Source organism: Triturus cristatus, chromosome 3_1, assembly GCF_964204655.1.
Source record: "Triturus cristatus chromosome 3_1, aTriCri1.1, whole genome shotgun sequence".
NCBI lineage: Eukaryota > Metazoa > Chordata > Amphibia > Caudata > Salamandridae > Triturus > Triturus cristatus.
The window spans coordinates 1090542306-1090566219 of record NC_140583.1 but is presented as its reverse complement, the minus strand read 5'-3'; the positions used below and the strand labels follow the sequence as shown (position 1 = coordinate 1090566219).

The window sequence follows — 23914 nt, the reverse complement described above, 5'->3', positions numbered from 1 at the left end:
TAGATTCATTTTTCTGCATGGGGAGATTAAGTGATTTGCTCAAAATCACAGAAAGCTGCTCCTACGCCGAGACTCAAACATGGTTCTCCAGTTCCAAAGTAGGCAGCTGTGGTTGTATCACCACATACTCTTCCCTTGCTATGTATGCCAGCAACACGCACATACCAATATGCAGTTTGGTATTCCTCCAGATGCATAAAGGAAAAGAATAGCCACCCCCATCAGAAGATTGGGCTCATTTTGTATACATTTTTTAAAGAAAACAATGAAAAACCTTATCACCCAAAAACACACAGAAAGGTGTTCCAACTTAATTACAATTTATGGTTTCTACTTTATAAATCTAAAATAATTTTGACAAAACAACCTCGTTAGACAATGTTTTATGAAAATAATCTATTTATTGACAAACAACATTCATAAATGAACCACAACTCCACACTTCAACTTTAAGCCCAGCAGGCCTTAACAAGAACACATCCACATGTTCAGTCGTATCCCTATCTTCCTCCAGGGACTTAACACTTGTCCATTATTAATACTTGCCGCACTCGAGGTACATCAGAGGTAGACACAATTTGTTCTGCATGAGTGTGCTTGCCAATGAAAGAGTTACACAGGTTTTCTTATCTTGGCAAGATGACGTGTTCTTCACAATGATTACTTTGCTTTAGAGATTCTGCATCTTCCCACCACTGGTACCACCCAGCTTATCGTTCACATGTGGAAACAGTCTTTCTTCACTTGCAATGCAAGTTCTGTTTCACTTTTACAAAATGTCAAAAGGGTGCCCTCTCTGGGCGGTGGATATTTTTGGGGCTGAATGTGTTGATAATAAATCTGATAGCTTTTAAGTGGCAGCTAATCAGTACTCTACAGCGTCAGTGCTCTGCTCTGAACTCTTCTGCGAAGAGATTATCGTAACAATCAAATAACACATCTCCACTTAGCAGCAATTTTAGTATGTCTTACTGGGAAAGGCTCCCGCAAATGATCACTCTATATTGTCCATGTGGATGACCAGTGCTCCATTATGAGGCTCAAATGTGCCCCTCTGTGTGACAAAGAGAGACTCAATCTACTCCCAAACCTGGGTAGACCAGGCCCACAAATCACTCTGCAAATGACTCAAACAATGTTCCCTTGTTGGTGGCAGCAATTCTGGCAGCTTTCCACAGTACTCACAAATCCCTGAATTTGGAGTTACCAGGATCACCCCACTAGAAAATATCAATTCACCATAAACTAAAACCTCACTACACCTAGTGTGAGATCTGATACGTTTAGCCGTGCCATCTCCACATTATTTCAGGCCCATAGGCCATTTGACATAAACTTCCATTGCAAAGGCTAAAATATCTACTCAGGCCGTCCCTTTTTGTCATCTAAAGCCTATTTTCTGTAGAAAGTAGAGCTCTAAACCTTGCTTTTCCACAGCCTATTTTCTGTAGAAAGTAGGGCTCTAAACCTTGCCTTTCCACTTGCTGTAATACTACCACAAATCACGGTCTGTTTTAGGCTAACATTACTGTATTTTGCGATGGTTATTCCCATGCTTGTGGCCATTCCGTTTTCCCTGACCTCTCCATAATTGGTACTTCATCACACTTTTCCTCCATGCAAATCGCCAAATGCTGATCATGAACACCCAAGAGACAATGTACATGGCCACTCCACCAACTTTCACGAACCAACGTGGCGTGGGTGAAACCAACTCACACCAGAGAAGGTTGGCTCCCACACCAATGCGCACACTGGTAAAGAGTGCCACGAACAGAAAGTCCACCAGATCACCGCAGAAGCTGTGGTAGTGACCCATTTCCCGTAGGAACCAGCGAGCCTGCAGGAAGGGGTTTGTGATCTCGCTGCCAAAGAGAACAGCATTGACTTCAGTGGCAGATTCGCCAAGAATCAAAGCCATGTTAATCCCCAGAATACTTAGAACATGATGGACTAGCATCAGGAGCCGTTCGGTCTGAAAATACACGCACCAGCATAAGTCAAAGATGAAATAACCCAGGGTGAGACAGAGAACCTGAACCTGGAGGGCTGTATTCAGAGATCCTGTAAGCAAAGAAATCAAAGTGCAATTATTTCAAGGACAAAGCAAAACAGAACAGCAACAATACCATGTCAACCACTGTAAATGTTAACTTTATTCTATTCAAGTTAGAGCCATGCAAACAAGGGAGCTGAGCTTATCATATCAATAGGCATGCAATAGGCAGTTAAAAGAAGAGGCAAAATACACAATTCCACTTTAAATGGAGAGCAATAGCTTAGTTAATAGATGCAGCATTTCAAATCATGTATACCTTCAAGAGAGAAAAAAAAGAGACCTAGACTGGTTGGTTTTAAACTGGGAAAATAAATCATCTTTTAATGATATATCAAATGAAGTTTCAATTTATAGAATCAAAATAAGTAGTTTTAAAGGTGTGGAGGGCAAGTATATTTTAAACATTTCTATTGCTATGAACATTTAGCAGCACAATACTGTGCGGTCATTGGGAAGCTTCACAACAGTATTAGTAGTCTTGCTAGATAATTATACAAATAATACAAGCACCCAGTGGCGGCCCTCAGCATTTGAAAAAGTACAGTACCAAGGCTGGAATTGCACTGTGCCTGTTGTGCCCGCATTCAAAACCTTTACGAAAAGGTTGTACCGGGTGCCTTGATATAGCAGTTTCTTAGGTTGTGTCGGGCTCCTCCAAACAATGGCCTAGTTGGATATGGCTGCTTCTCAATATGTGGAAATCAAAGATCAACCTAAACAGAAGGTGTAAGAGTAACAACAGAAGCACTTTAAGGATGTGCTTTGGAAAATCATCTAAGTGAGAATAGCGGTAAAGTTCAATATTCACTCACTTATCCATCTATACATTCCTCTCAGTGACGTAGGCACCCGGTTCACAGACGTGGCTGTAACCTACATGTAGCTCAAACCTTAAATGTACATGTTCTGTGAACAATGAACACTCGCACTAGTCTGCCCTCCTGGGTCTAGATCAGCTACTTTGAATAGACGCCAGGAACTTCATTAACTTTTAAGGGACCAAGGTGTGGTCTAGCCATTTCTAGTTAAGTGTAAAGGGAATCCCGGTGAAGGGAAGCCTTTGTTCCCTGGGTCATATGCAGCCAGCTTGGCACCAGACCGGGGGGAGGGGGAGCTGGTACGAAAACCGCTTCGGTGTTGCTGAGGAGAAGGAGGCTGCTAATTTCTCTAAACACACACCAGTTGGCCCCAAGGGGCATGTTGGATTTGCATCAGAACATGGCACTGTGTGATAGGTTGCAGTACAGTAAACAATATTGCTGCAAAAGTGGGAAGGGTTACCCCATGGAACTTTTTTCTCATTGGTTAAGAAGTGTCCAGGAGTTGCCTAGGAGATAGCTAGTGAACCCTACAAAACTGTCCTCATCCACAGCGCATCAAAAGACCAGAGGAAGAACAGAAGCGTACTGGACCTGTTCTCTGTGGCCTATGTGTAAACAGGAGAAGATGGGATAACTCCCACTTGTACCCAGGACTGAGAAGTGGACTACAAGGATCAGCTGGGTGACCTCTTGTCAAGACAGGGACAACACAAGCTCAGAGAAGCATTTACCTGAGGTGCCCTTCTTCCGACATACAACTGGATCAAGTGAGTTATAGCCCCTAAGTGCTACCCATGAGGTCATGGCAGCCGTTAAGAAGACCAATAGGAATTGCTCCAGAAAGCCTTAAAAGTTAGAACTAAGAAGAACATTTTGGGACTTTGAAACCCTCTGGCAAGTCAACAGGATATGGCAACAAAGGTGTCTAATTTTGAGAGGACTTCTTCGGATACAGCTTCAGGTTTGCCCTGCTGGTGGATTTTGAGCTTCATAAAAACACAGCAAGTACGAAGGCAGATATTTGGACCAAGGAAAGGAGAGAAAAGTATCTGACAGGTGAGAGGACTTCGGCGGGCACAAAATGTATATTTTCCCCCTGAGCTTTTCCTGCCCAAACCAATGGCTTCTGCCAGATCCCAGCCAATGGGTATTTGATCTGGAGGGGACTTTCCTAGATGTAGCCTGCAGCCTTACCCCACTGGAGGATTTCACCCTAATTTCAGAGACTAAGTCAAACAGTAAAATCTTTGACTGGGATGACCCACTTGGGGTATCTGACATAGGCTCCATCGTGGTCAGTCAGAAATCGTGCTTGGCCATGGTCAGCCGAAAACAGTGACTTCCAATTTGTACTTTTTGCCCAAACACTTTGAAAAATATATCTTCAATTTGCCATATTGGATCTAAGTCGGTTTGGTGCAATTTTTCTTATTACTTTTTTTTATCAATTTTTAGAAACTGGAAGTGAGATTTTTATTGTCCTGTGTTCCGACAATCGAATAGTTTTGGTACTCCTAAATGCATTACACACTTTTCGTTAAGTTATTTTTGTCTGCTCTGTGCCAAAGTTATGATGGGTTTAGCTCAGGTTATCTTACTGAGTTTAAGTGTTGGGCCTAACAGACTTTTGGACTTCCTATACAGGAGGGACCCGCCTCCTCCCCAACCAATGACCCATTTTCTTACACACAGTTCTGGTTGTTAGGAACCTATTGTCATGTGGAAGGTTCCAATCATGCGAGTGCCAAAACATATTCATGGAAAAAAGAAACCGGGTCCTTTGCGCATCTCTCTTGCTTTTAAGCTTGTGGTAGGAAGACACCAATTTTGAAAACATTTTGGCTCATTGACACACAACTTTAATACATGCCTTACAGTTTAACAAAGGGAGAACATAAAAGTTGATATAACGGGCTTAACAAACATCTACAGTAGGGAACCCATAACTGGGAGGCAATCAGACAACAGTAGTTCCCTCTGAATCTTCCTAGTGCTAGTTGTGGAAACTACCAATTAAGTGTACCGTGCTACCTAGAAGAGTACATAAATGTATGGTAAATTCATAAGAGGTCTGGCTGTCTGTTCCATAAGTTTAGTTTTTATTTTATGTTTATGTCTTTTTAAGGAGAGTGTACAACAGTCCTTTAACCCCTTTCACACCCTCTTTATGCAATTAGCTACCTGTCCTGTATGTGCAAGAGAAGCATGTGATGTTCCTTATGCTACTGCCATCTGCGCATTACTTATACTGTGTGTTAGGGAAGGTTGCGCTGCTGCTCTCCATGTTGCACCTCTGTGTTGTGAAGTTTGCTATGAAATTTTCCACTACACAAAAGACAAAGCAATTTGCATTGTCAGTGCTATTTTCAGTGAGAGAGGCCAATGAAAGACAATCCTCACAAAATGTGTGAGCAGAGATTAAGGTTAGTTTTACGCGTGAAACAAGCAGTTTTTGGGATCAATTTCGTAAAATGTTACAACATTGCTGACAAGTGCCTCTACATCACGTATAACGCCTTCAACCAAGTTTAGCCAAGAGCACTTTGCATTGCTGGAATTTTGAACCCATAATGAAAGCATTAAAACGAAATCTACAAGCTGAACAATGCAACATGCTGTTAGCTGAAAATCCAAGACTGGCTGGGCTAACAGTATCATATGTCTAGTGCCATTGGTAGACTTGTGATATGTAAAATAAAGTTCCCCCAAGTTCTGCCATTTTTTTCTAATAGGCAATCATGAGTTGAACAGCCCATGGATGAAAAAGACGAGATAGCCTTTCAAAAGTATGCATCTCATTGCTAATGGGCTAACATTAACAGTCCTTGGAAAACGGGCACAATAAAAAAACTGAATTTATTATAATAAAGCGAGGAGCAGCAGCTTGAAGTGTCTTAAGAGGCGCTGAGAAATGAAAAACATTGTGCTGGTAGCCTTCTACCAAAACCCAAGCTAGGATTATAGGCTGGTGTGACTGAGGTGGAGCACCTGCAACACCACTGATGTGCTCTGGATAGAAAAGGTGCTGTCCCACCCACTGCAAGTACCCATAGAAAGTACCTCATAGAACATCAAGTGACGTTCTTCAACGAGGTAAAAAATATGGGACACAGACCACAATGAACCATCTGTCCCCAATCTCCTTGTTTAAAATGTAATAAGAATACATGTAAGACACAGGACAAAAAAAAGTGGAAATCAGATAAAAGAAAAACTGCAGGTTTACATCAATGATTTGCTAGCCTAAAACTCACCCGGATGGGTAAATGGCCATGGTCCATCGATAAAACCAACATAGGCAGAGAGAGAGATGATAAGAAACCCATGGATCACTGTCACTATTCGACAGTTCCATTCGTAACTCCGATTCTTGTTTAGATGGCAAAAGGAGGCATACAGAGAAAACCAGCCGATGAAACTGCAGGCGACCAGAAGCAGGGGCGACACCATCCTGAAGAGAGAGGTGCAAGTTCGGAGGGAAAAGAAAGCACATGCAATAGTAGCTGAACAAATTCAAAGTAATCAACGAATGATCTTTTGGACACGAGGCTGCATGTCACATCCCTAGTTAGGGTGATCAATACTAATAAATAAATGTTCACACAAACAAACATCAGGTTGTTTTGGCCATGGAACTTTGACAGCCATCTTAAACAGTAATAAACACTAAAAATCTATATATTGGTTGTTCCAATGGTGTATTAAATATTAAAACTTTCACTCTCTTGCCTTAACATATATTGGTTTCAGCCAACTGACAGTGATGATTTGAACGTCTACCTCACAAAACCCAATTCGTTACAGCTCCATTTCCATACTGCCTCATAAACATGAGGCACTGAAGCTCATTTGCAGACTGTTAGCATTCTTCTAGCAGTATGATGGTTTTGATTATTGTCTTGATCTGATAGATTGCTTGTACATAGGCTTTTGGATTTATTGATTTATTGATTAATGTTGATTTATGTACTAATACTATATGTTGAAGTCGTCGTATTGAGTTCTATGTAGTGTGTACGGCTTCTGGAACGTAGGGAGCTGGTGACGGTTCCGTAGTAGGGCAGAGGGAAGTGAGTGCTGCTCTCGGGAAAAACGGGATTGTTGGCCCTGTACGTATGCAGGGAAAAACGTGTGACAATTGAAGTTACGCGTCGCATTGTCTGGGTTCGGAATCAGTGACATCGTCGTGTGTTACTATTAGAGTCATATTTTCTGCATAAGAGAAGTGTGTATGGTAGCGAAGGTTATCTGTGAAACTCTGGTCTTAAGTCCCAGGGATCCGTAAGGTTCGCCGTTAAAGCTTATCGCTGGAGAAGTAATAGGTATTCTCTGAGTTTGTTTGAAGGACTGGGCAGAGGTAAGCGCTGCTTGGTTAACGTGTGTTATAATTCTGTAGTGGGACAGACTGTTAGCTGTTCTCGGGAAAGGCAGGACTCTGTGTGGATGTGCTACATTTCCTGGTGTGAAAGTGCGTGAATGTATGAGCATTTAGCTAATTGTGAGACTCTTTGGAGCATTCCTAGAGGAAACAGTTATTGGATGCATGTTAGAAGGGCAGAGTAGAGGGATGTGCTACTGTGTCAACGAGAGTAATAATTCCGTAGTGGAGCAGAGGTAAGCGCTGTTCTAGAGAGAAGCGGGATTCTAGTGAGAAAGATTTTCCTTTACTATTCTATGGTTAGCGAAGCAGACAATGGAGATATTTTTATGTTGTAACTAATAGATTTTGTAGAATCTGAAACGAAGTCTACAGAGAAGGCTTTGTAAAGGAGGGGTAGACGAGTGACAGAAGACAGAGTAGAAGCGACTGCAGCGACTACTGACGTCAGACAGACCGCGCTGTGATTGGGCAGTGGATTGGAACAGTGCTCGCGCTGTAATTGGTGCGTTGGTGTGAGCCGCGCAAGGATTGGAAGGCGTACAGGGTGACTTAGACGCTCCAGGATTGGTGCGTTGGTGTGAGTCGCGCTGTTATTGGACAAAAGATCGTACAGTTGCGGAAAGGACTAGAGGGTTGTAGTAAACGCAAAAATGTATTATCAAACGGAGGAAAAGAAAAAGAAATCCTTGTTCGGTAAAATTAAAAGGTGGTTCGACAAGGATAAGGACATAATAACTAGAGAAGGTGAATTGCTACCTCCGACAAGAACTCCTGCATCCTTCATGGTTGCGAAATATGGGTATCATACCTGTATTTGGTTAGACAATTGGGCTAAGTACACTAAGGAGGATGGTGTTTTAGCGTTCCCGGAACATGGTTCATTTAATCTGCCCGTGTTGAGAAATTTACGGGAAAAGATGATGTGTCTAGAGCCTAGACCAAGGCCGACACAGTTTGAGGCATTGGTGGAATGGGAAGATGAGGTGCATGAGCGAGAAAAGCAGAGGAGTGGAGGTAATTATAGGTATATTTTTGGGAGGAAATATGATCGTGAAACTCATCATGATCGAATGAGGAGATGGCGAGATGCTAGTATGTCAGAGGGATTATATCCTATGAGAACTGTGGAAGAAACAGAAGGGAGGAAAGGTGCGGAAAAGGTACCTGATGCAGAATTGAGGAGGTATGGGGCTAATGATTATGAGGATGAAGTCATGGATGACATGATTTACAAGAGACCACCTCCATATAGACCAGAACCAGAAGTGAGAACACCAGCTGCTACTCCAATAAGAGATACTTTGCAGATCATTAAAACAGAAGTTGTGACACCTGATTTGAAAAGTGGTAGCTCTGTTACGGAAAGAGAGAGAGAGCGAGAGAGAGAGAGAGTGCAATCGGGGATGAGAAGACAAGAGAGTTAGCAAGAACAACATCTGAGTTGACAGAAAAGATCAGAGAATTAACGAAGAATCTAGAAGCTGTTACAGTACCTGTGACCATTGGACCAGTTATGCCTATTTTTGATAAACAAAGAATGGGTGAAAATGGTTTGACAGTTCCATATGTAGGAAATGGTTTGGTTGGTTCTTCGGGAGAGTCAGGAATGAGGATGGAAAAAAATAATTTGAGACAGCTGAGACATGACACATGTGGTGGAGGGTCAGATGTACAGCCCAATTCAGGATTGAATACTGGTTGTTTAGAAAGATCAATTTTAGAACCACAGAGGATGGCAGAACGAGTGACTACAGTGAAAAGATCTACGGAAATAACAGCTGAGGATTTAAATGATTGGTTGAAGGTTCTCCAAAAGAAAGATAAAGATTCACAGGCAGTGGATGTAGCTAGGTTACGCATAGAACTGGAGGAACTCATAGCAGGGACAATTCCTACAGAGATGTTGAAAAATCATCATGATGGAGAGTTGTTATTCATGTGCAAGAGTATTACATGGAGGGCTAAGAGTACACATGACAGGTTGAGAGGAATAGCGAGTGAAATGGGAGTTGATATTGATAAGGTGAAAGCTTTGCAGAAGCCTTACAGGGTGGATTTCTCCGACAAAGACATTGAGAATCTAAATGATATTGGCAGAACAGGACAGATTAAGGAGATGATTTCCTTTTTGCGAAAATGGGGTGATGTGGAAAAATGGAAGGATAGGTGGTACAAGAAAAGGGAAGATTCAGTGGACAGGACTTATTCAGCATTTCCTATGAGAGAAAAGGAAAAAACAGTGGATACTTATCCTATGAGAGAGATTCCTGGAGGAGGATATGTACATGTCCCATGGACTAGACAGGATATTTTGTCATTTACGAATGATTTTCCTCGATTGAGAGAAAAGCCCGTCGAGTGGTATAGGCAGGTAGACAGGTTTGTGAAATTGTCAAAAGTGCTGTGGATTGACCTGAATAGTCTGTTTGATATAATTGTTCCAGCAGAATTGTGGGCAGAGTGCAAAATAGTTGTAGATTGGCCTGCTAAGGAGTATCCAAGAGATCAGAGAACAGGGGCTCCAGACCCAGAGGTCATGAAGAAGTATGAGCAGGTTATTGTGTTCCTGAAGAATAAGGTACCCCCTAAAGAAACAGACTGGGTTAAGATAGATCGGACACATCAGGAAGCAAAAGAATCAGTTCATGCTTTTTATGAAAGGCTGATACTGGCTTTTAAACAGTTTAGTGGAGATGAACACCTGGGTGATAAGGATTTGAGTCATTGTGTATACAGATTTGTATATGGCTTGAGACCTGAAATCAGTGAAAGGATTCGAGAGCACACAGTTGATTGGCAGAGTAAAAAGATTGATGAAATCTTAAGACATGCAAAGTATTTCAGGGATGAGATTGAGGCAAAACAAAGAAAGCTGAAAGAGAAAGCAATGTGGGCACAGGTGAAAGTTGCTGAAAGACAAGAAGCACAGATGGTGGAACAAGCAAATAATCCAGGAAATAGGCCCAGATATGGTGCAGGAAAAGGAAAGGGGAATTTAGAAGAGGCCAAGAAGAAGTTCCCATGTCACAACTGTGGACAATTGGGGCACTGGAGATCCGAGTGTACGAATCCACCATTAGTGAGTAATGAGAATAAATCATTGAATCAACAGGTGCAGAACGAGGGGTGTAATCATCAGCAGCAACAGCAGAAGGTTGTCAGACAGCAGAGTCAAGAGCCCAAACCGCCCTTGCCGCAGAATAGAGGGTCTCAGAAGTATAACCAGGACTCAGGATTCTACAATGATGAGCAGGTAAACAAACCGAGACGTTCACACCCGGTACAGCAGTACTGGTTAAAGAATGAGGGGAGTGAGTCTGAAGGGGACTACTGACGGTGCCGCAGAGAGGAGGAAGAGTGCATACTTGGTGCAACTCTAGAAATAGACCAGTGAGGACCATTTGTAGATGGCAAAATAAATGGGGAAAGTGTTACTTTTTTGGTAGACACAGGAGCGACGAGATCAACTGTCAGGTCAGCAGATATAAGAAATCTTCCTCTCTCGGACGAAGCAATCCAAGTGGTTGGTGTAGCTAATACACAGATTAAGACTCGTCTTACTGAACCAGTAAGGGTAAGAATAGGGAAATTTTCAGACATGCACAGGTTTGTAGTCTGTGACACTAGTCCAGTGAACCTGTTAGGTAGGGACTTATTGTGTAAAATGAACTGCACAATTTTTTGTACTCCGGATGGAATAGCTTTTGAGACACCAGATGAGGATGTCTTGTACAGGATGACTCTAGATAATAGAGAAAGTGAGATTGTTGGGACATATGCTGTATTTAATCCAGATGACTTGCCTCAGGAGTTGAGGAATACAGTAAAAACTGGTTTGGGATTTTACTGGAGAAGATGTGGGATTGATGAATAATGTAGATCCAGTCAAGATTTCAGTGAAAGAGGGAATCACTTACCCTAATATTCCCCAGTACAGATTGACACCAGAGATAATTGAGGGAATAACCCCTATAATTGATAAGATGATTCAACAGGGTGTTTTGAGAGAGTTACTGAGTAGCCCATGTAATTCACCGATAATGGGGCTGAAGAAACCTAATGGGAAGTTCAGAATTGTACAAGATTTGAGAAAAATTAACAAAATTGTGGTAGCATGTTGTCCTATTGTGCCAAATCCGTCAGTGATTTTGTATCAGATTCCTCATGATGCTGAATGGTACACGGTGATTGATTTGTGTCCTGCTTTCTTTTCAATTCCATTGCATCAAGACAGTCAGCCGATTTTTGCATTTCGGTTTGGACATCGTATTTTGGCATGGTGCCGTATCCCACAGGGGTATACAGAGAGTCCATCAATATTCAATCAGTTGTTAAAAAAGTCTTTGGAAAGTTTGATCATGCCTGAAAGCTCAGTACTAGTACAGTATATCGATGACCTACTTGTGGCATCAAAGACACGTGAAGCTTGTGAAGTAGATACCATAGCTTTACTGAATCATCTGGCAGATGGAGGGTTAAAGGTATCTCCAGACAAATTGCAGTTTTGCAAGAAAGAAGTACATTATCTTGGACACAATATTGAAAAGGGTCTGAGAAAAGTGACCAATGACAGGATCAAAATTATCAGAGGAATGAGAGCCCCAATGACCCAGAGAGAAGTGAGGATGTTTCTGGGAATGGTGGGTAATTGTCGTCAGTGGATAAGTAATTTCTCCCTGATAGCAAAGCCACTGATTAAATTGACCAAAAGTGAAGTGAAAGACCCATTGGAACTAAATGCAGAACAATTGGCAACATATGAAGAGTTGAAGAGCAGAATGTGTGAAGCTCCTGCTTTGGGAATGCCAGACTATGAGAAGGAGTTTGAGTTGTACTGCAGTGAGAGAAATGGATGTGCACTTTCAGTGTTAATCCAGAAACATGGACGACTGAGAAGGCTAATTGCGTATTTCTCATCAACACTTGACCCAGTAGCTGTGGGTTTGCCAGGTTGCCTGAAAGCAGTAGCTGCTACATGCAGAAGCTTGGAACAGAGTGAGGGTATAATAATGGGATATCCTGTACGGGTATTCGTACCTCATGATGTGGCGATTCTTTTGACAAGAAGCAGGACTCAATATATGTCACATAGTCGATTGACTAAATATGAGAAAATCATTCTGGGAGCATCAAATGTGACTCTTGAGAGGTGTGTGAATGTGAATTCAGCGACACTCTTGCCAGATGCTGAAAATGTGAGTGTGAGAGATGATGTTGATCATGATTGCTTGGATGTGCTTGATTACTGCACAAAACCGAGACCAGACATAAGAGATCTGCCACTACCTGAGAGTGATCATGTGTTGTTTGTGGATGGATCATGTCTGAGGACTGATGATGGTGTGCTGAGTGCAGCATATGCGGTGTGCAAAGTTTCAGAGGTTATGGAAGCTTCGTCTTTGAAAGGAGTAAGATCTGCTCAAGTGGCTGAATTGGTGGCATTGACAAAAGCTTGCAAGATTGGGAAAAATTTGAGAGTGACTGTGATGACATAGTCAGTATGGATTTGGAGTGGTTCATGATTTTGGCCAACTTTGGCTACAGAGAGGTTTCTTGACGTCGAGTGGGACTCCAATACAGAATGCTGAGGTGATTGGAAAGTTGCTTGAGGCGATACAGCTGCCTAAAGAACTAGCAGTTGTGAAATGTGCTGCTCATGGACAAGGAGATGATTTTGTTACTCTTGGTAATCGTTTTGCGAATGACATAGCGCAGTATTGTGCGAAGAACGATCATTCAATTAACAAGGGATGAGAAAAGGAAATGTCTTTTTGTTCTGTGATGTTTACTAATGTCCTGGAAACATGGGATGAGGTGAAACGGTTGCAGGATGAAGCAGGAGATGAGGAAATGAGGGATTGGATTAAGGCAGGTTGTGCTCCAAGAGAGAAAGATCATGTTTGGATCTATAGAGACGGGAGACCAGTCATGCCTAACTCGATGCTATCCACAATGGCAAGAATGTATCATGGCCAGGGACATCTGGGGAGGGACGCTATGATTAGGTCCTTTAAACAAACCTGGTACAATGCAAAGTTCAGGTTGATTGCAGAGAGCATCTGTCAGAGATGTTTGATCTGTCAGCAGTTCAATACTGGAAAAAAGACAGTGGTGAGCCTAGGAACAATAGGCAGAGAAGGAGGTCCTTTTACCAGAATGCAAATGGATTTCATTGAAATGCCTCAGGTCAATAGATTGAGGTATGTTCTAGTGGTAGTCTGTTTGTTCTCAAGATGGGTAGAAGCTTATCCGACTAGGAGAAATGATGGAATAACAGTGGCAAAGTTGCTGTTAAGAGAGTTGATTCCTAGGTACGGGTTCCCAGTGACAATTGAGTCAGACAGAGGGGGACACTTCTACAATGAGCTCATGGGTTTGATTTGTGAAGCATTGAGCATACAGCAGAAGCTACATTGTGCATACAGGCCAGAGGCTTCTGGTGTTGTAGAACAGATGAATGGCACAATCAAAAACAGAATTGGTAAGATGTGTTTAGCCACTGGAATGAAATGGCCTGATGTCTTGCCTCTAGTGCTAATGACTATTAGGTCTACTCCAGATAGAACTACAGGGTTGAGTCCACATGAAATATTGATGGGACGAGCAATGAGACATGCATTCGTGCCTGTCAACAAATTGATGACAATAACTGATGACATGATTTTGGATTACTGTAAAGGCCTGGCTGACGCAGTTCATTCTGTGTTTCACCAGGTTGGAGGAGACGCCACCACACTTGAAAAGAAGCAAGCCCATGATCTGAGTCCAGGGGACTGGGTGAGGATAAAGGTGCACAGAAGAAGAAATTGCTTGGTTCCAAGGTGGGGAAGGCCAAGACAAGTGATTCTGACCACGAAAACTGCAGTAAAGTGTGCTGGTGTGAAGAACTGGGTTCATGCAAGTCATACTCTGAGAGTTCCAAATCCAAAGGATGGGACTGGGAAGGAGTATTTTGAAGAGTCAGATTCCAGTGATGATCCAGACACTGAAACAGTGAGAAGAAAAAAGAATCCTGAAAGGGGGGAAGAGTTGGAAAGAGAGTCAGGTGATTCTTTTTTCTTACCAAGGGAAGCTTCAAGAGAAACATTGAGAGTTTCAGAGGAGAGTTCAGATTCTGTAAGAGTGTCTGAAGTTGTTCCAACAAGCAGTGGAGAAAATAAAGGAGGAAAAAGGAAAGAAAAGAGCAATTCCACAGAGACTACACCTGAATCAGATGAAGAGGTTGAAGATCCACCTGAGATTGTTTCTGAAGAAGTAGGGTCAGAAGAAGATGGAGAGGGACAGATTGCGGAAGACCCCCGAGGAGGTGTAGGGAACATTCCTGATAAGCTAGGTGAAGGGACAAGTAGACAGCAAGAAGATTGCGTGTCGGAGACCCGAGGAGGGACAGTAGTAGGGAAGTCTCAAACGGTGGAGAAGAAGTCTGTGGAGCAAAAGAAAATTGTTGATGAACAAGAGGCAAATGAGACAGAATCGGATGAGAGTGAGAATGGAAAATCAGAGGGTCGAGTTCTGAGAAAGAGAACTTGGATCGGAGAAAGAAATAATAAAGAAGTGAGACCGAAAAGGAGTGTAAGAGGAGATCTTTGGCCTAACAAGATAAAGAGGCTAAGGTACAGACTGACACGAGCAAGTGCAAGTTCTAGTTCATCGAAAGCTGAACAGGTGAACGAGGTGTCGAGTCAGAATCAAGCAAAGGGTGAAAAACAAGAGGAATCAAATGAACCGGAGGAGATCAAGAGAATCAGAAAACCTAACCAGAAGTATAGGTCACCGAAATGGACGTATGTGGCACTGTCTGAAGAAGAAGAGGCAGAAAGTCAAGGAAATCCAGAGGGGACCTTACGAGAAGTGGTTGAGGAGGAGAAAACAGTCGGAGTCCTGAAAGTTATCTTGACTGACATTGGAGAAGAGTCAGTTGCTCAGGATATTGAAGATCTGATACAATTTGATGTTGCTGAAGAAGAAGTAAAAAGTGATGAAAATCCAAATTGAGTGAGCTAAAGGAGTCACTTGGAGAAAAAGTGAAAGGAAGAAATCTAAACCTAGCAGATTGAAATAATCTAGTGTTCTAGTGTTTCCAGTAGTGGAGTAGAAGAGGCTAAGTCAAAAGACACTGCCAAAGTAGTAAAATGGCTAACACAGAAAATAACCAAAGTAGATGTTCCTTCTTGAAAAGATGGTGTAGAATGTGCTGCTGCTGTACAGGATTATTAATGCTACTATGGAGTGTGCTTGCTTTATTGGTTACTTTTAGGGTTACAATAGACACTTTTGGAATACATACTGAGAATATGACTAATATAGGGAAGAGTTCACAGAAAATAGTGCCAACTAGAATTAGTAACATTTACATACATAAAGATAGATCGATTAATGATTTTTCTAGCAATGTTTTTTCGAAGTTATTGTACGAATACGTAAAGACAATGGAAGTAAGGGATTGCTACGTCTGTATGCAATTGCCTGCATCCGTTTCAGAAGGTGTTACTTATCATCATCTTCCAGCTATGTATGGGATTTCATGTAGTGTGCTAAGTAGTGTTTTTTATCTGTTAGGGAAAATAGATTATGAGATGTCTAACAAAGATAACATTTTTGGGCAATTACCTATGAATGCGAAACTAAATCCTGCAAAAGAAGCTAACATTTTTGGTGAGATTTTTATTGAAACAGAAGAATTAACATTAGATTATATTTTTAGAAACAATTTAACTTGTAGTTTGAAGGAAGAAGAAAAAGCTTTCCTGGATATGGTTGAGAAAAGAAGAGTGAGCATGCATGAAAAGGCAGGAGAATATAAAATGAGTGAGACAGTGTGGGACATTGAGATGGGAAAGGAGTTGAAGAATGGGGCCAGTCCAACTTTGGCTTTAGATGCAGCACAGAAGGGTAAACTTTGTATTACTAGAAGGAAATCCCAATATGATAATTATTTCGTTGGGACTAGTGAGTGTCATGATACATACGTTATTGCAACAGGATGGGGATTTAAAGGTGGAGAGGATCCAGTTTTCCCGGGAGTGTATTATATTTGTGGGAATAAGGCTTATTACAAGTTGCCTGACCATTGGTATGGCACGTGTTATGTTGGCCTGGTCTTTCCAAAGATTTTCCATGTAGATAAGATAGAAGATGTAGAACAAATTAATTTACTAATACGCTTTAAGAGAGAAACTTGTTCAGAAATTGTAGGAGATATTTTTGGAGCTTTGATTCCAGCAGTGGGAATTTCATTAAATGCATATGGAATTCGGAAACTGTCAACAGTGGTGGATCGCTTATCGACAAGCACCGCTGGAGGGTTTCTATTGGTGAATACAGAGATGGTTGCCTTACGCGCCATGTCTATGCAAAATCGACTTGCCCTTGATATTCTATTGGCTAAAGAGGGTGGAGTCTGCGGAATGCTGAAGGTTCAACATTGTTGCACTTACATTCCTGATGAAAGCAAAGATCTAAAGATCTATATCAAAAATATTACTGATTTGCATGAAGAATTAGTACCACTGGAAGCTGAAAGTATCTGGACTAAAATGGCTAATAAGATGATTGCTGTTAAGAACTTTATAGCTAAAATAGGTAGTACCATATTTGGTAAAATATTGTTTCCTTTAACATGTGTGATTATTGCTTTATTGATACTTAGATTAGGGTGTTTGTGTTGTAAAAACAGGGGAGGGAAAAAGAAAATTATGAGAGAAAATTCTGTAAAGAAACAAAAGAGGTCAAAGAGAGACCCACAAGAAATAGAATTAGAAGAATTTAGGGAGAGTGTGTACCTGGATTCGAAGAGGGATGATGAAAGAGAGTCCGGTGTGTAATGATGTTTATGAAAGACATTTCAATTTCTCCTAAAATGGGAACCAAATTTTTCTTTTTTTGGGTTGGTTTTTGTGGTGATATATATCACCAAAGGGGGGATTGCTGGAGCAGGGTTTTCTACTGAAAATTTATTGAGATTTAGGGCCTCATGTAGGAAGCCAAATACCGGTCGGTAACGGCCGATTTTCGGTAATTATACCGTTACCGACCGGTATTTTGGCCATTGGTATGTAGGGGGACAAACTTTGCTTTCGGAATTTACCGAATCGGTAAAATTACCGATTCGGTAATAATACCGAATCGGTAATGTTACCGAATCGGTAACTTTTCCGAATCGGTAACTTTTCCGAATCGGTAATTTTACCGATTCGGTAAATTCCGAAAGCAAAATCGAGATGTAGGGGGAGTGTGTGTGTGTGTTTAAGAGTCGGTATTTACCACCAACTTATAGTTGGTGGTAAATAATGAATGTATGTGTAAATGCATTTTTACGCGCGTAGCAGTGTGCAATGTGGCATACATACATGCCCTTAGGGCATGTATGTGTGCCACATGTGCACACATGGCCGAATCAGGGGTGCAACAGGGTGTCAATGTGACACCCTGCCACCCTTGTATGTGTTCCCCCCATTACCGAATCGGTATTTACCGATTCGGTAATGAGGCATACCTTCCCATCAATGGGAAGGTATGCCTCATTACCGAATCGGTAAATACCGATTCGGTAATTACCGACTAGTAACGATTCGGTAAAAAATACCGACTCATTACCTACATACCAGTTACCACTTCTAAAATACCGATTCGGTATCGTTCGGTATTTTAGAAGTGGTAACTGGTATGCTACCTACATGAGGCCCCTAAACTCCAGTTTATGTTTATATGTCATAATTAAAATTACTGATAATTAATTATTAAGTATTAATTTTGTTGAAGTTTCTGACTAATCGACCTTTACTAATGAAAGAATTACACGTGGGGATGCATTTGTGTTGCTTCATTAAAACGTGAACTAAGTTGGTGAGCAAATTAATAAATAAGTGTTGCTAAAGTGCTATTTGTTTCGTGTTTGCGCTTTAAAATAACGTGTTTTAATGCTTCTTTATGTCGCAGATGGCTAGTTAATTACATACACATAAGGGTATTAGTGGGTATTAACACTGTATAATCATTACGATGTAGTAACATTGTTTTGTGTTTCTTTTAATTAAGATGGTCTGTTTTGGCCTAATCAAAGATGGCCGATATTCACAGCCTGCATTTGAGTAGATGAAATACGAAGAGAGGCCTCGCTGAATATAGTTGGAAACTACCTGACCTCGGCCTCTGTCTGTATTGAAAGTTTCCGTGAGGACAGCAGCTCTGGGCTAGATGCCAGATGTCATCAGTTATCCTTGGAAAAGAAAGAAAGCCACAATGAACTTTGATAAACTTGCGGTGGCTTCACTATGGTTCCGAGGAAGAGCATTCATGGATGTTTCATTTTTTAGTTTGTGCTTCCTTCTTCCGTGTTTTTATTTTTGTGATTTTAGAGAGCGGAGGTTTTTCTAAATGTTGCGAGTCAACATCCTTTCCTGCTCGCTCTGCTCAACGGCCGTTCATAGTTTGTTTGTAACTTTTAATTTGTTAGTTTCCCTATAAATATTGTTAGACTAGAGAGGGTCTAAGGCCACTTCTTCCCGAACCTATGCTCGAGAGGATCGACGCTGATTGAGAGGACGGCGACTCGGGAGACTTTACTGAGAGACCTGTCCTGACCTAAATGACACTTAGCTAGAATAGGTAACTATGAGAATAATGATTTTGCTATTGATTGACTTTTCATTTGAATTAATTTAGATAATATAACCTTTTGTTTGAATTACAGTGTCGGGTGGTTATTTCTTTGTCGATTATTGAATTATCGAATTTGTTCTTATTGTTTAAATCATGACTCAAGACTGATCAATTAGGTCTCTTTGACCTCAGTTTAGATGCAGATTGGTTTAGGAGTTCTCTCCTATATCCAGTGTGGATAGAGTAATAGTACGAATATTAGTGTGATGGGCCCTAGCGTATGATGAGTGTGTGTGCGTGTGACTGTGGAATTACTCTGTCCGTGGAAGTAGGGAGAATTTGTATGCTCCGATCTGCAGCAGATGTATATCTATCATATAGGCTATATGGGAAATTCTTTGATGCTGTGAGCTAGGGCCGAAATCTTGCTCTTACCATGTTTTGATACTGCACCTCAGTATGAATTTGAAGCAAGAAGGGAGAGATAGGACAAGCAAGCATAAAACGCTACTGTATGCATGGACAGAAGGTGCAGGAGGACAGTGTGGCTTTCACAAATCATCAGTCCTTCCCTCCAATCGCATAGATTACCATTGCTCTAGGGCCATCTCAATATATTTTTACTCAAAAGGCAATATACACTTTTTGTACCCTTCCTCTTCTACATTCCGTTTGTGCAGCTTTGAGTTTGCTGCATAACAATGTATGCCTAAATGCCTGTTTGGCACCCATGAAGGGGTGTCATGGGTAAATACCTGTTTTTAAGCACCCCTACATAGTTCTCCAATCTGTACTCAAATTCCTCTTCTTCTAAACATAATCTTCCTTACCTCCAGGCTTCTGGCACACAGTATAAAAGATCCATCTAATTATGTCACTGTCCAAATGACTCTCCCACCCACAATTCAGATTTCCCCTCATTTCATGTTCAGTTTCCAAACCAACAGTAAGCAAGTATAAATACAACCGACATAATTTGTTAAATCTCACAAAACACATTTTCATATGCATCATCCTGCGCTATGATAATTCGACTCTAGTGTTGAACAGAAAGTCCCATTCTCCCATCCGACTCTTGCACCACTCATCACACTTATCAACTCTCCGACTTAGAGTATCTCAACCACATAGCACCCAGTCGAATCTTTATTCTGGTAATCCCTACTTCACTGTCCCACCCCACAGTATCACATTAACAACTATTCCATACACCCACTAATCCTTATTTCTGATCCAACAGTAATCCAGAGACCCTATCATCCAGTTCCCGTCTCTTGTACCACAATCTTTACGATGTGCCCTCAGGTCTGATTTCGAGAAATTGGTCCATCGGGAGAAAATCGTGACGACATAGGGAAGCGCCACCGATTTTTTATCTTTGTTTAAAAATTAAACTGCACCACATGGAGGGCTTATAAAAGACGAGGGAGCTGGTAATTGTTCCTATTATTTAACGATCAGAAGTTACTTGACGTTATCATTGAAGGAAAGCACCTATATCGCCAGTAGAATCCAAGACTTAAGTCTTCTAGGCCTGTGGGAAGCAAGCTGGCCCAGTTGAGTGAAGTGCATACCTTATAATAAGGCGGGAAACCTTCTACCCATACTTTGATACTGGGAGCTGTATCAACCGACCAACCCTCGGAATAGAATCCCTACAACTGAGTGTAGTCCATTTGTAGATATATCAGCTAACAGTACATAAACTTTTAGTCTTGTTAAAGATGGTCTAAATCAGGAAACCATCGAAACGCGTCGACGCCTGAGAATCATAAATCCGTTCAGACTGACGTTACTCTAGATGCTGATGGGCTGCAGTACATCAGGGTTCATCTTTAAAATTGTGTATATAGATCTGGTTCTTTATGACAAAGAATAGTGTATTTTCTAACTCTCGCTTAGCCCTTTGTTGTCTTTTTAATTTGTCACTGTGAATAAAATTGTTGTAGTTTGTTTCTCAAATGCTGCTGCTATTACACATAATGTTTTTTGTATGAATAAGATTTTTTAAATCTTGTGAACTCTTTTGCTAAATTGTTTTAACAAATTTGTAATTAAGGTCTATGTGCTTGCAAACTGTTTTTCTGATCAGAACAGTAATCCTCATGAGTGTATTTATGTTAATTGCAGTGTTGAAATAAGGTCAAATAGTGGTTACGTTATTTCCAAAGGACAATCCTTTGTGTTTTTCTGATTGAACCCTAGTCCTTTGGGTGTTTAAGGGTCCCTCTCACTTTTTGTAAGAGCTTTATAGATATGAGACAAAGCGAAAATGTGGTTCAAAACAATATATATTTTTTTTAAATGTGAAAATCCAAAGACATCTTGCCAAACTCAAGAAATACCAAAGGTGGACATAACACTGTGTCTTATTGGACATTGTGTCCTAAACTTCAGAGAGAAAATGTAATGCATTCAGGGTATAGTTGTCTTTGTTATCTTCCTTTAACGTAATAGGATTAACATATGGCAACAATAATTTGTAAACCCTAACAAACAGGACTGGAAAGGGTGCCTGCGATGACACAGAGAGAGGTTGCCAACCCTACAAAAACCTTGCATGTTAGTACTATTTCTTTATCACAAACCCCAATATACCCTTGTTTGTATGTAGCATTTCTACAGCACGAAACTCCACCACCACCCCCCCACCCGATAAACCTTGTTTCTATATAGTAATTCAATGCCTAGAACCGGGGTACTCAAAAGTATGGCCCGGGGGCCGCATGCAGCCCTTCTGACCTTCACTTGCGGCCCCCACCTGAATGACTGCACTTGGCTGCTGTTTACTTCAAAAAGCACTAACTTTCAAAAATAAGTTAAATAAACGGGAAAGTGTTTATTTACAGTCTAATTAAAGTAAATTAAAAAATGAGTGTAGAAATATTTATGCCTCCTCACACCCCGACAACAGTGCCAACAGTGAACTAAGAGGCAAGTCAGTTGCCAAGAGGAAGCCTCTGGGTGGTCAGGGTTGTTATTATAATTGGGTATTATAGTTTATTAACTCAAACACAAGAGGTCTGTACAGCATATATCCTGAACTCGTATATTTCAAGGTGCTCTTTTTTGCCATAATGAAGAAAAAGGAGGTAGAGTGAAATTAGGCAGCTGCCTAGGATCAAACAGTTGGATCAAGTGGGAAAGCCGGGATTGATCCAAGATTTTCTGGTTACTTCCTTTTTACACTTGCGTCTTCCAAGATAGAAATAGCAAGCAAAAAGGCTTACCCCAAGGTGCAGTTCAGATACAGATCAACACAGTATTGTCAAATCTAGGACTCTACTCTAGAGACTGAGGACTTAATTTAGAGGGCAGTAAGGAAAGAAACCCTTAAAATAATTCCATGACTCACAGACACATAACGTGCATTTGTAAAGCGCACGTTTACTCAAGGATATCTTGGCATTTAATAGCAGATGTTATTGATACCCAACTCAATGGTACTAATTTTATCAGCCTCAGAAGGATGAAAGGCTGAGCGGCCCCACCGAGATTTGAACCTGTGACCATGAGGTCGGTCAAACACAGGTCCCTATAGCAGACGTATTAGTCCACTAATCCAGCTGACTACACCATGTATGTGATTTGCTTTCCCTATGCCCACTCTAACCCCTCATAAAGCCCCATCCACCTTGCTGCCATTAATGTGGCCCTAGGGCACACCACAGACTATTGATTATAGCCCCTAGGGAAATGTTTGTGAGTACACATGGCCTATAACACGTCATTTTCAGTGCTCCCTGCACCAAGTCCCAAACCCAAGGAGCATAACTATTCTACCTGCATTATCCATCTCCTCCCCACCAACACGCGAGCGTATGACAGTGAGTTAGTACTGTAGCCTTAGTAACCTAACCTCACTGATCTCGTCATCTAATATATTCCCTCTCCAAGTAGGTGTTAGAATAGCAAATAGCCTAACCTCAACTGCACAGACTTGAAGTAAATGACCTAACCTCAAGTGCGCACACTTAAAGTTTAAAGTATCCTATCTGAGAATTACACAAAAGACATAAATATGGCCTGACAGGCAACTGTCACGCACATTGAATTGAAAACACGGGTTTACTCGTTTAGACTCCATTGCAGACCGAATGCAAACGCTGGCTGGCGGAAACTGTGCTAAAAGCTACCTGCTCTGGAACCCCTTCATTAAGCAATCAAGAATTAACACACGCTTCCACACTGCGGTAATAGGTGTCAGGCGCGCAACACCCATTGGACTCACAGGGCTTCAGCCCCCCCCGTCGTGTGTGGCAGCCCGGGCTGAGACACCTTCCCGGGCAAAAAAGCAGCCGCACCCGAGCACTTCACAGGTCTTTAAAAGACCATTTGCATGTTAATGAGGTCTTGCTGTTGTTTCACCCCCTCTAAGAGCGCCTGCAGCTCCACTCTGCCTATTGCTTAAAGTTCAGCCCCCCCCGAAATTTTTGCTCAGCCCCCCCCCGGGATTTTTGCTCAGCCCCCCCCCCCGAAATTTGTCTCTAGTTGCGCCTCTGATAGGTGTCCAGTCAAAGGCCGTCTCGGCAGGAGGCACATACCGGCAGATGCCGGATTAGGCTTTATTCTGAGTGTTGCCTCGCTACGGGTACAATGGGTAGGCAAAGCAGTGGGGCGTGTATGTCACAGAGGCCCACACAGGGCATGACTGGCACAATGTGGTAGAGAAAGCTAGGTTAGGACATCTCGAACAGTGCACAGAACCCAGTACAGTACACCACTAGCTCAGAATGTACCTGCTAAATTGGCTGCGCCCTCTTTCCGGCCCGCACCCTTCGTCACCAGCGCGTCGCTTCCTGTGGAATCCTCCTACAGGTTCGCGGCATCAAAGGCTGTGATTGGCGGAAACCACGCTTGTACGACTGCCTACTTGTTAAAACACGCCCATCGATTCCCTGATTGGTTTGTGTCCGCCGGAGGATTTCATTGTAATGATCTCAATGATTAAATATTGTTTTACACTGCTTAGACATAAATAGGCTCTGTATTTTTCGATACGTGCGCAACCTCAGACTGGAATTTGAGTCCTGCCCAAAATTAGAAAGGCAA

The 23914-nt window shown here is 41.7% G+C and overlaps 1 protein-coding gene across 1 annotated transcript; it reads right to left on the bottom strand.

Annotated features, from left to right (window-relative positions):
- Nucleotides 1-385: 385 nt before the first annotated feature.
- TLCD5 (TLC domain containing 5) lies at nt 386-23702 on the bottom strand. The gene is made up of 3 exons (XM_085645966.1): nt 23602-23702; nt 6135-6331; nt 386-2064 (listed from the first exon to the last, which is right to left on the bottom strand). Exons 2-3 carry the CDS (start codon nt 6328-6330, stop codon nt 1526-1528), a joined length of 735 nt encoding a protein of 244 aa, XP_085502092.1. The 5' UTR covers nt 6331; nt 23602-23702; the 3' UTR covers nt 386-1525.
- Between the last annotated feature and the right edge of the window lie 212 nt (nt 23703-23914).